Below are 15,058 nucleotides of genomic sequence, written 5' to 3'. Positions count from 1 at the left end.
GTGCTAATGCTATGGGACGGAAAACTGTGCCCGCCTGTGGTCAAAGCAGGTATTGCGGCCGCAGAAAGAAATAAACCTTTTGAATGGGATTTCAAGGTTATTATTCTCTATCTTTATTATTAACGCCTTATTAATATTAATAGGGCTACAGGAGGCCCTTTTGCTGCGACACAGGCTAAGAAGAAGATGGCCTAATATTAATAAGGTTTTATTAATAAAGAATAATAATCTTCAAATGCCACTTAAAAGGTATATTTCTTTTGGTGGCTGCTGTACCGGCTTGGAACACAGGAGGGCACTGTTTTCTGTCCCTTGGCGATAGATGGCACGGCCATGGAAAAGGTCTATGTCCTATGATGATGAATTAAGGTTACTTTGATGGGTGCTAAATTTAAAAATATACTTCACCAAACATACATAAATGTATTGCTATAGTTAATATTAAAGTAAGTTAGTGAGGTTAGATTTTTACCTTCATTGTTAGTTTTGAAATTGACACATTTATTAAAATGTTTTATGTCTACCTACGTCAGCTATTTCTTCCATCTTCAAGGCACTGTTACAATGTACAATGTCCTGCTCTGTTCCTCCTGGCACCTGCATGGAGACCTTGCAAATAAGCCCAGCATTACTGAAATTTATATCCAACCTCATGATAGTAAACAACCGATACCATCTTTTTTACCTTAAAATTTTTTAGAATAGAATAACAAGTTTATTGTCACTTTGAATGTACGCTAATCGGCATACATTAAAATCATCAGAGACTGAGAAGAGGCAGTGGGTGAGTGAGCTGTGAGGAAAAGCAACAGCGGCAACAAAGTCAAAGAAGGGAAACAAAAGACAGACTACCACTAAACGACAAAGAGTGGCAAAGTGTAGTCTGTCTTTTGTTTCCCTTTGACGATTCATGTCTACCTATGTCACCTATTTCTTCCATCTTCAAGGTACTCTTACAAAAGTAAAATCAAAAAGGTAAAACATGTTAGGACATCGGTATGCTTAATGTCAAAAGTAAATGTTGGAATTGATGATTCAGCCTTATTGGAAACGGTTTTACTGTCCTCCTAATTAGCGGGGAGGGAGGTCAAAGAGCAACCCTCCGGAGACTGCCTTCCGCAGCCTTGAGAAGGCCCCTCTGGCGGTACCGATGCGGCATCGCAAAACTGAAGCGTCTTCTGAAGTTCCTGTCCTGCTGGGCGCGTTCCTGGTGCGGTTGGCGCCGAGCCGTTGAAGGCGTTAAAAGGCGATACCCATCCTTCGGCTCCGGAAGAAGCTGCAGCTGCCAAAAAAGCCGACGCGGGCAGGGCCAGCTGGCTATCGGGGCAAGCGCAGCAGTCGCCGCTGGCTGCCGCACGATGGGTGTGTGATCGGGAGCGTAGATAAAAATCCCGCGACTCGGGCGGTGAGGCCGCCTCGATCGGGAGCCCGGTTCGCCGCGGTGGAAGGGCGGCCGAAGTCGCCACGTGGGTGCCTCCACCCGGGCGGGCCGTGGGGCTTTGCCCCGCCGCTTCCACGCTCGCCACCCGAACAACGCGGAGAACCAGCGCTCCGAGCCGCGGCCCCTTCGATCGCGGCCTCCCCGGGGGCCGGCGCCCGCCGTGTCGCTAGGAAACGGAGCGGCGCCATGGCAACGGCCGCGTCGTTTTCCGGGGGCGGGGCTTTTCCGTTGGGGCAGCGGGGCGCGCGGTCCTCTGCTCCGTGGCGCCCGCCCGGCCCCTCCCCAGCGGGCCATGGCCGGGCCCGCCCTGCGCATCGGCGACCAGCTCATCCTGGAGGAGGACTACGACGAGAGCTACATCCCCAGCGAGCGAGGTGCGCTGGCGGGCGGACGGGCGGGCTCTTCCGGCCAGCCGGGGCCCGGTGGGGTCGCTTCACCGGGCGCTTCTCTTCCGCAGAGATCCAGGAGTTCGCGCGCGTGGTGGGTATCGATCCCGAGCACGAGCCGGAGCTGATGTGGCTGGCCCGGGAGGGCATCGTAGCCCCGTTGCCCGCCGAGTGGAAACCGTGGTAAGCTGTGCCGCCGTTCCCGCGCAGGGACTGCGGCCGGGGCGGCTCTCCCGCTCCTCCTCCCGGGCGCGGTTCTGGCCGGTTCCAAAGGTCCAGGGCGGAGGTGATGCTGCCGCTCAGCCGGGCTGGAGGCTCAGGAGGGAGGCGAGGCCGGGTGGATGGAGGCGCTCCGGAGAGCCGGTGCTGACCGCCGTGTCAGCCGGTCCCAGGAAGCGCCGCAACGGCCCAGCCCCCCCCCCCCGGGCCCCCAAAAGCCTTCCTGCTTGGATAACAAATTCGACTGGACCGCCGGCTTCGGGTGCGGTGGCGACGCTCGCGGTTTCCACCAAGTCCCGTGGATTGCATAGTTTCCTGAAGCAAAAGAAAGCCCGCTGCGTTCCTCTAGTTGGGAGGCCATGTGATGCCCCCTGGTTCCCCCAGAAAGGATGAAGTCGGACAGGAGTCTGAGCACCACAGTCACAAACGCGCACACCCCCCCCCCATGATAAGTCCTGGTGTGCTCTTTTTCTCTGTCCTTTGGGGCCTTCAGTTCCTCCTGGGAAGGGTCTCCCTGAGCAGTTGCTCCTTGCGCTCTCTCTCTCTCTGTCTGTCTGCAGCCAAGATATCACTGGTGATATCTATTACTTCAATTTTGCCAATGGCCAGTCGACCTGGGACCATCCGTGTGATGAGCGCTACCGCCAACTTGTGATCCAGGAAAGGGAAAAAATTCTGGAACATGGTGGTCTTAAAAAGAAAGAGAAAAAGAAAAAAAGGGCAGAAAAGAAAAAGGACAAGAAAGAAAGAGACTTGTCAAAGAATCTTGTGGTGAGTACTTGAACAAGCATTAGCTTTTCACTATCAGAATAGGGAAACAGATAAAATCTTCCTGGTTTCTCCTTTTGTTCTTGTTCTTCATCCCTCCCTCCAAAGACCTGTCCCCCCATGGGATAAAGGACCTGAGCTTTAAATATACCTGACTAGTGACTTTTCCACTTTCAGTTTTGTTTAACCCTTTCCTGACACTGCTGGGAAAGGTTTCTTTAAAAAAAAATCTAAGAAATAACTGGAGATAATGATGTATTTTGTACCGCTTTTCAAACCATTCCAGAAACGTAGAGGCCAGTTTTAGCCTTGGCACTTGCTCTTTTTTCATGGGTGTTTCTTCCAGTCTCTGGTGCTGAAGATTTGGCAGGGTTTGAATAAATTAACTGCCTTGAATTTTTCCCCCATAAAATCTATTGCAACCGTGTATGTTATTCAAACATCTGATTGATATCCAAGCTGATATCAAAAGTCTGGCAACCATCATGATGGGTTCCTCTGGCAAGCAAGAGCAAGAAATGCAGACTTATTTTTCCTTGCAAGGCTCATATAGAAGAAAAGTTAGCCTGTTTACAAAATCACTAACCTGATGGTTTTTGCCTACTTAGGAGATGCAATCAGAGCCAGGGATTCTTCCGTCAACGTCCTTTTATCGAGTATCATCTCCTATCCTGTATTCAGAGCATGCTAGTCCTGACCTAGAGCAACAGGGCAGCCTGGTGACACAGAATGACTCCTTCCTGAAAAACCCCAAGGGAAAGATTTCAGATACAGGTGATTTGTCCAGGCTGCTATCAAGCCCTGTCCTAGGGAAACTACAACCTCTTCTGCCAGAAAAATCAAACCGGACTCAACAGATCCTTGCAGATGTGGAGAAAATTCTTGGAAAAAATGCATCCTCCAGCAGGTCAGACGTTAATCATCAAGCACACAAAGATGCGAATACAGAAACCAGATGTGCAGCTGCTGATGGTATTTTATCAGACTTGGATGCTGAGGACGTAGATAGCATCCACCTCATAAAGCCTTTTTTCCAAACATTGAAGAAATCTTCTCAAACTATAGCAGGTGCTATGACTGTGTTAGCTCTGGGGGGAGTCAAGGAGAAAAGACTGTTCTTAGAGGGAGAAAAACAAGGTGAGGACTGCAGGAAAGGCCATGCAGAGGGAGACGGACTGGTCAGGAAGGGAGACTTCTTGCATAGTGTTGAAAAGGAAATGCAGCTTTCTCCTTCTGCCGCTGCTTTCACATTGATTGCATCCAGGACTTTGGAGGGACAAGGTGACATCCACTATTTTCAAAATGAAGTATCGAGGCCTCCGGAGAGAATAAAGGAGAGCAGAAGGAAAAAAAAGAACCCTTCTGAACAATGCCAGGCCACAGAGTCCGGCCCGTGGCAGATCGAGGCTCCTGTTCCGCATCCTCATCTGCAGGGTTCTGTTGAGCTTGGAGCCAAGACAGGAGTTTCGGGGAGTGAAGTGTCATCTCCTACACCAGAACAATTCACAGAGGGCAAAAAACATGATCCAAAGATAGAATCCGACAGTGGTAATAGCATCAGTGTTGCTAGCAGCCTGTCTGACCACCTTGCTTCTCAAGTCTTAGGTGAAGTAGACAATTTCTCCTGGGACTTACAGAGCTCTTGTGAATCTGAACATCCCACAAAGCACCTGCCTTCTTCCCAAAGACCGTTTTTGGAAGCTTTAAATATACAAGCACAAAGCTCCCCAGACAATCAGTCAGCTAGTGAGTGCTATTCAGAGGACCAGAAGTTCTATCAACATGTCCTCCATATGGTGACGAAATCTAGGAGAACAGAATCAAGGGTACCCAAGTTTCTCAAGGGTCAGAAAGGCAGCAGCAAAGGGCCTAGTTCTGATCACACTGTAGAGTCTGATGTTGCTGGAGAAGGAAGTACAGAAACAGCAGTAGCAAAAGCAGCAGCTCTTGAAGAAGAGAGATTGAAGCCCTGTGAGGGTCAGGCATGCATCCTTCAAGACAATCAGGCAGGAGAACAGCTGGTGCACAATACAGCTCTGATGGAGGAAGCCTGCAGGGTTGGGCTTCCAAAAGACGGAGATGGAATTGAAGAGGTAGGCAGCTGGCATTTATAATCTGTCTTTTCTCTGAGAAGGCAGATTTCCCCCCACTATAAACTATTGTATTATCCCAATACTCTGAGGGCTGGTTAGGCCAAGAATGAGTAACTAGTCCAAGATTCAGTAAGCCGAGAATTATTGTCTGGATTTGAACTCCAGCTTCCTACCTTATTGACTGGCTACTGAATACTTAAAGGAACAGGGAAGAGAGAATAGGAATATCCTCTATTGGATAGCTTTAAGAAGGGAACTGTTTATATTATTAACTTGTTCAGAAATCATCTGGACTTAGAAGTGAGCAGTAAAGTTTTCAGTAACTCCAAAAGAACCCACTTAAGCTTGGGGAACAGCTATTAAAATGGTAAATTTCTTTTATCGTATGCAAGTACAAAGTGATGTCTGTTGGGAGAAAGCCCTATCCTGATTGCATACACAGTAAATAGCGAGCAACCAGAGAAAGGATCTCAGGATCCTTTTGGGGAGCTTGGTGAAAAGACTGATAGATTATGGCAGCTGAAAAAAGATTTCATGTAAAATGATTGAAATAAAACTTGCTACATTGTTTGTCCTTTACAATTTTATATGCTGTTATATTTGGTGGTGTGACTGCATGTGGAACTTTAAACTAACTTCAAAAAAGAGTAAAATTTGCAAAGGTGTAGATTACAATTAAAATACTGGACAAGATTGGAGAGATGGTCAAGATAAAAGCTATATATAGTGTGAATAAAGGTGGGAGAAGACTTGTTCCCTCTCTCGTAATATATAACACTATAATAGTCCTGCTGTATTGGATCAAAGTATTCCAACACTTAGTTTCTCACAATGCCCATTCAGATGTTCCCTTTTCCCTTCTTTGGTCCAGGCTTTTCAAGAGAGTCTTGTGTCCTGATTATGTGACATTGTGGCTTTCTCATCCAGTGCTCTTCACAGCTCCCTAAGAACAAATGGGAAGAGCTCTGTAGGACTAACGTGCTCTCTTGAACAATGGCAAGGGATGTGACTGCAGGTTATACTGGCTTTGTGACTCCTTTCGCATCTTAATCCACTGATAGCCCAGCAGCTATGGAAAAAATACTTCAAAATCCAAAAATGAGGAGGAAAAAGAAGAAGCTTGTATGCATTACTTGATATCTGATGTGACAGAAAAGAAAGAAGTCAGTGAGGTAATTTTTTTTTTCCATCAAACACATCTGAGATATCTCTGAAAGGGATGTGTTTTTGTTCATAATGTATCCCTGAAGGCTCTTTGAAAAAGACTTTCCCAGCATTGTCTCTGTGAGCCTGGGAAATCAGCTCCCAAATGGCAGGGGAGGGGTGATGTATTCCTGTAAAATAAACTGGGCAAGAGTGCATTTAATGCTACGGGGACCACTTTCTAGTCCATCCTAAATGTGTTTTATGTGGTTCAACAACTATAGTTATTGTGAAATGCAGTAGTTGCCTGGTTTTGTGGTAGCCCTTTGTAGACAAGGTAACAGAATCCTAAAATCATTGTGCTGCTTCCCAGAAGGTTTCCAAACCCAGTTCAAATTGCTCATCATTATCTTTAAAACTTAAATGGCGTAGCACCAGGAAGCACCAAGCAGCACCTTGACAGAACTGAATTGGCCCATCCAGGCAGGTCCTCAACACCCCAACCCACAGGAAAGTTTGAACCAAGTTAATGAGGGTGGTTAATAAAGTTAGAAGGAACACTGAGCAACTAATCTGTTCGAAAACCCATCCATCTTTTAAAATGCAGGTTGACCAGGCTGAGAGCAGTGTCTGTAACTTAAGGAGGAGGCATTTCCCTGAATGCGTTCCAATGGAGGAGAAAAGCCATTGGGTGGGGAGGCTTTCTCGGGGGTTCCTTTCGTCTAGGATTCTGTGCTCAATGCTGGTTCTTCAATTACTTGCTTTTTTATCCCAAACCAAGTTGTTACCTTGAAATTACATCTTTGAACTCAGGGCTCATTGGTTTCTGAAGAACTTATTCAAGAATGCAGTCCCAGAAATATCCCAGGCCACCTAGTCCCCATAATTTGTTTTCCTTTATGTTCTTCAACGACCTTGTGTTGGTTGTAGGTCATGGTCTCCAGGTAATGGTCTCCAGGATAACTTTCCTTTTCCACATGCTTTTCTTGTCTTCTGTGGCCTTTGGTTTCCAGAATCTTGTTCTAGAAAAAGTCCTGGATGTGGCTGAACTACCTCCAGTCCTGAACAGTCCAAAATTTGGTGTGAACAGAGCCACCATTGAAAGCACTTCGAAAGAGGAAGTAAGTTGTGTTTTTTTTAACCAGTTAGCAATGCATCCAAAAACAGCTTCTCTTACCTATGACCAGAAATTTACACAAGACCTTTTGATAAGAAACATCATCAAAGCCTTTTTCAAAGTCTGTGTATATGACATCACAGAGCTACTTCTGTTCGCATGTTTGTTGAACCTCAAAAATACTGGCTATTCGTTGAGGCAATATTTGCAGAGGAGTATAGAGAGAGCCTCGAAGGATGTGTGCAACAACGATTACAGAAACATCAGCTTTGCCTGGAAAGACAGGAGGGGCTGAGGAAAAAATTCAAGACTGCTCCACCTTGACTCTTTTGGGTATCGAGGGAGGGAAAAAGAAACTTGGTCAGACTTTCAAATTCTGATATTATATCCTCTAACAATAAAATAGAGTGCCAGGAACTCTGTAGTGCAAGTTTTCAGACCTGGCCTACCTCAAAGGACAGTCAGGACTTACCTTTGTGGCATCCATACAGATTTTCTTTCCACCAGGCTTCTTCATTATGCTTGTTTATTTCTGCCAGTTTCTCAAGAACAGACATTAAACTAATTTTCTGCATCTTCTTGGGTCCTTTCTTAAAAATCAATGCCACACTTGCTACCTTCTAGCGCTGCACCCAATTTGAGGGATTACATGTTTTTTCTAGGAAGTCAGCAAGTCCACAATTGAACTATTTTAAGATCTGTGGGGTAGATACCATGAGGACTCAATGATTTGTTATTTGTGATGTCTTCGAATAATCTAGAGTACCTTGTCATCTCAATTTGCTCAACAATTCTGGTTCTTCCCTGTGAAAATCAATCCAAGGCCTATCCATTCAATAGCAAAGAGAGACAGAAAGCCTAACTAGGTTTCTTACTAATCTCTGTATTTTCCTTAAGCATTCCTTTTGCTCCCTCGTTGTCTATGACCCAACTGCAGTTTCCTGTTTCAAATATATATTTAAAAGTTTAATGTTTTAACATTTCTTCTCATGTGCACTACTGAAATTCTTTTTGCATTCCATACACTTTTTATGCTCCATTCTGTTCTCCTCCTTAGGGCAAACATTTTTAAAGGGCCCCTTCAGAAGTTTTAAAACTTCCTGAACATGACTAAAGAGCCATGCCAACTCTTCTGGACTCAGCATTCTTGCTGAGTGTCAGTTATTGTACTTTTAAATATCCTCCAGTCCTTGTTGAGCGATTTGGTCCTCTTGACTTTTTCTTTCAATCTTTTCCATCAGTTCCCTTATTTTTCATTCTCTTTTGCAGTACAGTGTGAAGTATTGCACACTCCTTGCAATTTTTCACACACATAACGGTGTTATGATGACTATTTCCTGTTGGTTCCAAAGTACGTAAAATCTTGCATCGTATCGTGCTATCACAGTTAAATCTAGAAATCTCTTGTCCAGATTGGATCTGTGATATTCATCACCTTTTCACTGAAATATGTTGTTGTGGCAAAGCTTCTACCTTTCCTTTCTGTTGCAGGACAAAAACTGTTTGGTGCAGGAGAAAAACAAGGACAAAGGCAGCTTGGGAGAAGAGCAAAATAGTGGATCTGCTGTGGCAGAAGAGAGGTATAGAAGCCCAAATCCTTTGTGGAAAGCATGGCTGTTGCACATCCATCCCCCAAGACTTGGCTTTCTGCAGGGCTCTTGCTTCTTTTAATTCCACTCTGTCTCCACGTGTTTCCCACCCTCCTTCTGGCAGCACTGCCTGCGAGTGGTTGGGGATAATGGATTGTCACTCCCGCTGAGCGTGGGAAACACGCGGCCGCCATTTTGGCGGAGCACAAAGGGGCTAATTTAAATATTTGGACAGCGGCGATCAGCAGGCCTAGCGGCAGCTAAATTGGCACTAATCCAGCGCGGTGGCCATTTTTTCTACAACACAGTTGCAGCCTGACAAACTGATGAGACCCTCTGTTTAGTTCTGGGGAGGGCAATCCAGCCCAACAGGGCCATATTGCCTGAGAATTGATTCCCCCACCCCCCCACTGCCCTCCAGCTGGGCCTGGGGAGGGCAATCAGCCCGGCAGGGCCGCATTGCCTAAAAGTTTGCCCCCCCCACCCCTCCAGTAGCTGGAGGGAGGGGACCGGAGCCAGTTATTTGGCTGGTATTGAGAGTTACCAATTTTTCATAGGTTGGCATTATAGATTTAAAGGCCAACAACATCGTCTTGGGCTGCTGGAAGCCCCAAATGAAGATCAGCCTGTGACCAGGTCACTAAGAGTACACCGTCTCTGAAAATAACAGCAGCTTCTGCGCATTGATTTTCATGAATGCATTTAAGAGTAGAACAGAGACTGTAGCAATGCTGTGCATTTGATTTATTTACTGATTAATTCATCATTATGGTACTGACGCCTCTCACTAGTTTACAGTGAAAAACAAAAAAAATAATCTTAAAGCCAAAAATGTATTTATAAAATTCAAATAATTATTAACAGTTTGCTCAAAATAGGCGTTTTAAACATTTTTAAAAAATTCTAATAAAACAGGTAGGTTCCTTCAACTTAGAAAGGAGATCATATCAGGGACCAGGATAAACTGCTGAAAAGGCTTAATTCTTGAGTCCCTGCATAGCAAGGTGCTGTATCTGTAGGAAAAGCTTTTTTAAATGAACTCAATTAGTAGGATGAAATGTGACTCTAGAAAAAAAGTGGCATCTTGAGTGCCTTTTAGGGTCTTACAAGTGATAAATAGGTGATAACCAGTGTCTGGAATTTCTCCATGAGTAATATTTTTTTAGTATAAATGAAATACACCTTCTTTTGACTCTTTCCAGAGAGCAGTCGGTTGCCGAATTCTGCAGTAATTAAATTTTCTAGACTAGTTGCAAAAGCATTCCCGCAAATAACGATTTTGATGCTTCTAAGGTATACCTGTAAACTTTAAACAAGCCAGGAAAACAAAATAAACATATTAACAAAAAGCCATTTATATTATACCATGTTAGCCGCTTACCCCTATAGTGCTGATATCCAGAATCCAGATTATTAGGAAAATTAAAACTATACAAGATACATTGCATTTAAAGGTATTAAAACCATTCATAGAATGTGATACTGTTATCTGATCCTGATATTGTGGTAAACCATTATTTTGTAAAGAGAGTGTTCCAAGTACTCCTCTCCTTTTCTGAAAGTACATATAAAACTAAGCATCTAGGGAGGTAAATTCCCTTCTTCGACTCTGTCTTAAGGATTTAGAAAAGAAAAGCTATTTTACACAGCTGCTACCTTAATGGGAAAAGTTACAGCCAAGTATGTTATATTGAGCTGAATAATTGATTAAAGGCTTTCTGAGCCCTTGCCATATTTTGATTCTCTGGGTCTCCTGTTTGAGAAGCTGCAGATGTAAAGAAGTGACATTAATGCAAGTAATAAAAGCATAAGGTTAAAGCACATTAGATTAAAACGATTGTTCAGGCATCTTGGTGTGATCTGGAAGCAACCCGAGGATATCAGAATTGAATGAATTGGTATTTGTGTTGCTGGGTGGTAAAGAATTGTCCTAAGTAGGCTTCCATTTGCTAGTGGGTCCTTTTTCTGCATCAGGTCTTTTTAGGCTTCTGTATTCTACCCTGATCCATTTCAAGTAATAATTAATGTGAACTTGGTTCTCTTAATAGGCAGTTTGAGACTGAAATAAAGCCATGGAATATCCATACTGGGGGGGCACTGGAGGAAATAACCAAAGTGGAAGAAATGAACATGTATTTGCTGGAAGAAAAACAGACACATGTTCAGAATTTGCAGGAAGAACTGCAACTGCGAGAAGGAGAGGAGATCCAGATATTACATCAGCAGAAAGAGTCTGCCCTCCGGTGAGTGTCTTTGCACCTATACAATAGATACTTGGCTTTCCTTCCTGTCTTCTCCCCCCACCCCCAGCCAATAAATGCCAGTAGTTCTCATCTTTGGTCACTTAGATTAAGGGTGCAAGTACGAAGTCTTGGTGTTTTAAGATTCTTTACTGTAAGGAGACAAGGAGTATTTGTTGCAACCCTGAGATCCAAAATCCCAAGAGAAAATATGAAAGAAGCTACTTAATTAGAAACTTTTAGGAAAAGCTCATCCATTAAAAGAATAATTGACTGTCTTTATGTAACTTTGTCTGTTCAATACAAAGATATTTGACACATCCACTGGGCTTCTCATAACTTGTGGATTGGATTGATTTGATTTGTGTTCTGTGTAGGACTCTGGTGTATATCAGCATTCAACTCTTGCGTTGCCTGATATTTTGGTTGTTCTTCTCCTTCCATTTTTTTCTATTCCTGCATTGTGATTGTATGCATCTTTTCTCTCTTAACCAGAATAGCTTATAACATAGTAAGTTTCGAACATGAAAGAATAACATAAGTTATTCCCATGAAAGCAGCCTGAGAGATGCAGTAGAGCTACAGTGAAGTCACTAAGTGATCTCTGTGGACGTGTGAAGACTGAACCTCCTTCTACTGGGTTTCTATCTAATACTTTCAGTGTTATACTACATTGATTCTCAGTCACCAATGATTAAAATACAGAGTGCCAGGACTGGAAAGGATTTGGTAGAACATCTGATCCAACCCTCTGCATAGGTCAGAAATTCATTACTTCAGCCTCCTTGACAGATTGCCATGTATCCTTTGTTTAAAGGCTTCCAGAGAAGATTCTGCTGTGGAGGTTCTGAGGTTTTGCTTGATAAAAAAATACAGGAAACCAGAAGTTGCCTTTAAGCTATACGTTTTATTCTGCTGAACAAAGATGGGCTTCTCTAAAAGAGAGAAGCCCCGAATGACAAGAAATCCTTGTATTTATTCTTTCTGATTATATAAGCAACCCACCCAACAAAGCTGACACACATAAGATAAAGATTTCATCCAGTAAGTCTGGCACACTGTAGATAAGAAGGGAGGAAGCAGAAATAACTAAAAATGTTCCCTTTTGGGTGTTTCCCTAAAGACATCGTATGTTCCCCGGTGAGTTAGGACATCGGGTGTTTTCCTTGCTGTCCTTTCATGACCCTGCGTCCATGACTCTGCAAGTGCCCAAAGACAGCAGGGCCATCTGCTCATATTCACAATTGATACTTCCTATGCTGTCTCCTAATTCCGGGTCAACAATTCCACCTCTTCCCAAGACTGTCTGTTTGCTCCATTTTCTCTCCCATTTTTCTGATGTTCAACCAAACCTTGTTCCCATTGTTTTTCATTCCATCTTTTGGAACTTTGAAAAATTCTGCCTGTCTTCTACATCAGCTCTTCACAGTTTTCTCTTCTCCATGGTAAGCATCCAGCATCTCTATTCCTCAAACTTTTTTTCTTTCCCAGTTCTTTATCATTTGGGTTGCATATCTCTCAATTCATTCCAATAGATCATATCTCAGAGTCCTCCTTAAAACATGCTGGCTAAAACTAGACTCATATTCTAGGTGCAGTCTGATCAATGTATAGTCACTGCCCTGTGGTCAGTCAATGACCACACAGGCCAGGCATACTGAAGGAAACAGTCTCTAAGATAACTGGAATCAGGCCCTCTAAGGATTTATAGACTAAAACTAGCATTTTGAATTGCATTCCAAAACTGATTGGTAACTAGTGCAGCATCAGCAAGACTAATGTTATTAAAGGAGTCCCCCCCCCTGCTAGCAGCCTCCTGCATTTTAGACCAACTGTAGTTTCTGAGTAGTCTTCAAAGCATATTGTAGTCATCCAACCTTAAAGTGATGAAACTACGTGTTGCTGTTTCTCTCAAAGATGGCCCACAACTAGTGCATCACCTGCAGCTGGGCAAAAGCTCCCCAACTATGGAGTTCAGCTGCTGGTCAAGAGAGAACTGTAAGTCTAGGAGACTGCTTAAGCAGTCAACTTGCTCCTTCAGGGGCATGCAATCCCATGCTGATACTAACTCAGAATAATCAGGAAGCTAGATAACTTCTGAATGAGCACTAGCATTTTTTGTTGGGATTCAATTGTTTTATCCTATCCAATCTATCACATCTTCCAGGTGCCAGGTGAAGATGTCTACAGCATCTCTCATTACAGTTGGTTTTCATTAGCATATTGTTGATAGTTCACTTAAACTAACAAAATCTCGCCACATTTTTAAATGTAAAACTACACAGCTGGCTCCAATGTCTTGAGATGGGAAAGTGTAGAGAGTTTTTGACTAAAAAACATAGGCATGAGAAAGAGTGCAGGGATTCACCAAGCTGTTGGATGGGGAAGACATCTCAACCAATCCATTGTCTGATTAGTTTAGCAATAACTGTAAACAGAAAAGGGGGAAGGATGAGAAGACAGCAAGAAGATGAAAGTTCAAAGTGGTTTCTGGGACAAGGATGTGGAAGGAAAACTAAGAAATGTTGAGTCAGAATAACTTGGCATACCTTTTGTTGGGAGTGAACTTGCATATTACTAGGAGAAACATGACTTCTGTATCAAAAAGCATCCAGAAAAGTCTAAGTGCCACTTAGAACAGATTGGGATTGACTTCAGGAGCAGCAGCATATTAAAACTATGGCCGACTTTTTCTTGTGCTGTTTTTATTGCTTCTTGACATGGTTGAATGACTAATCAATAAACAAATTGAATTAGAAGGGAAAGGACAGATGAGATTAGAAGGTTCCTCAGAGACTTTGGGTTGTAAAGATTAGAATATCACATGCAAAAATGTCACAACTTACTTTGCACGGTTGATTCTACATTCTGTTTTCAAGGAATGTTGCCAGGGCTGACCCCAAAATACATGCAAGATGGACTTTTAAAATCTTTCTCTAGAGCCATATTGACTTTACTCATTCACATCTTCCTTGCTTAGAACACATGCTGTCGGCTTTTGCTGTAAATTGCTGAAGGTTTCTACAGACTTTAGTGGTGGTGTTCTTTTTGTTTTTAGGAGCTAGTTTCACACCTCAAATTACTATCTGCTTATCTGTTAGGTCACTGAAAACTGAGTTGGAGACAACTAGGGAGGAAGAAGAGACACGGTTGAGGGAAGAGGTCAGAGTGGAACTTCTAAAACATCAAATTGAGATGCGTTCTGAGTTGAATGCAGAGAAGGAGAAGATCAGGTACCAGATTGCATTTAAGTCTGCTTATTGTCCTCTTCTGGGGAAGATGCGATGAAGGTTGTAGGACTGGAGTTAGCCTTGTGTCCAGATTAGCACTGCCCGATATGTGCATTCTCCCTAGTTTTGAATGTTTGTGGATGGGAAGTTGACTGCCTCTTGGGTGAGGCTGCTTTTTATGTCAGAGAAGAGCATTTGGACATGGGTAAGATAGGATTGATTTTACAGTTTCATCTCACTTAAGCAGCAAAATTCAATAATTATGTATTTATTTTTTTAAATTATACATACGGACACCCACTTCATGGCTTTATACTCTTTATACACTTAGTACTTTATAAAAGGTGTCAGAACCCCAGACAGGTGCTGCAACAAAGAAGGCAAGACTCCAGGCCCAGCAAGATCAGACTCTTTAACAAAAGGGACCCAAAGCAGCTCTCTCTGCTAGATCGTGCCGTTGCGGCCTCTGACCCGACGCAGATCTCAACAAGCCCCTTGGTTTACCGAGGAGCTGAGAGAGATGAAGCGCCGGAAAAGACGCCTACAGAGCAGTTGGAGGGCTACCCGAACCGAATCCGATCGAACACAGGTAAGGATGCATGTTAGATCCTACCTTGTGGCAATGAGGGTGGTGAGGTCCAATTACTACTCCACCCTCATTGCGTCATCAGATAATCGCCCGGCCTCCCTCTTCAGGGTGACCCGCTCTCTCCTTCAATTGAGGGGGGGGACCCCCTGGTGGGGAGGGCTGAGGATTTTGCTCAATATCTGCATGACAAAGTCGCTCGGATCCGAGAGGGTTTGGACTCCGATTGGGTGGCCCCGGGGGAGG

At 43.9% G+C, this 15,058-nt stretch overlaps 1 protein-coding gene across 1 annotated transcript in view; it reads left to right on the top strand.

Moving 5' to 3' along the window:
• Positions 1-1,733: 1,733 nt before the first annotated feature.
• Positions 1,734-15,058, top strand: part of CEP164 (centrosomal protein 164) — a 40,951-nt gene continuing 27,626 nt past the window's right edge. Inside the window, exons 1-10 of the mRNA XM_029283529.1 lie at positions 1,734-1,815; positions 1,899-2,010; positions 2,607-2,814; positions 3,423-3,721; positions 4,079-4,907; positions 5,779-5,796; positions 7,064-7,171; positions 8,659-8,747; positions 10,805-10,999; positions 14,098-14,229. Of these exons, the coding sequence (XP_029139362.1) occupies positions 1,734-1,815; positions 1,899-2,010; positions 2,607-2,814; positions 3,423-3,721; positions 4,079-4,907; positions 5,779-5,796; positions 7,064-7,171; positions 8,659-8,747; positions 10,805-10,999; positions 14,098-14,229 (2,072 nt within the window). The remainder of the gene's footprint in view (positions 1,816-1,898; positions 2,011-2,606; positions 2,815-3,422; positions 3,722-4,078; positions 4,908-5,778; positions 5,797-7,063; positions 7,172-8,658; positions 8,748-10,804; positions 11,000-14,097; positions 14,230-15,058) is intronic.

This window comes from Protobothrops mucrosquamatus, unplaced genomic scaffold (assembly GCF_001527695.2).
Source record: "Protobothrops mucrosquamatus isolate PMUCROS unplaced genomic scaffold, P.Mucros_1.0 scaffold115, whole genome shotgun sequence".
Lineage (NCBI taxonomy): Eukaryota > Metazoa > Chordata > Lepidosauria > Squamata > Viperidae > Protobothrops > Protobothrops mucrosquamatus.
The sequence above is the reverse complement of the archived record's forward strand: the minus strand, read 5'-3'. Positions and strand labels throughout refer to the sequence as shown.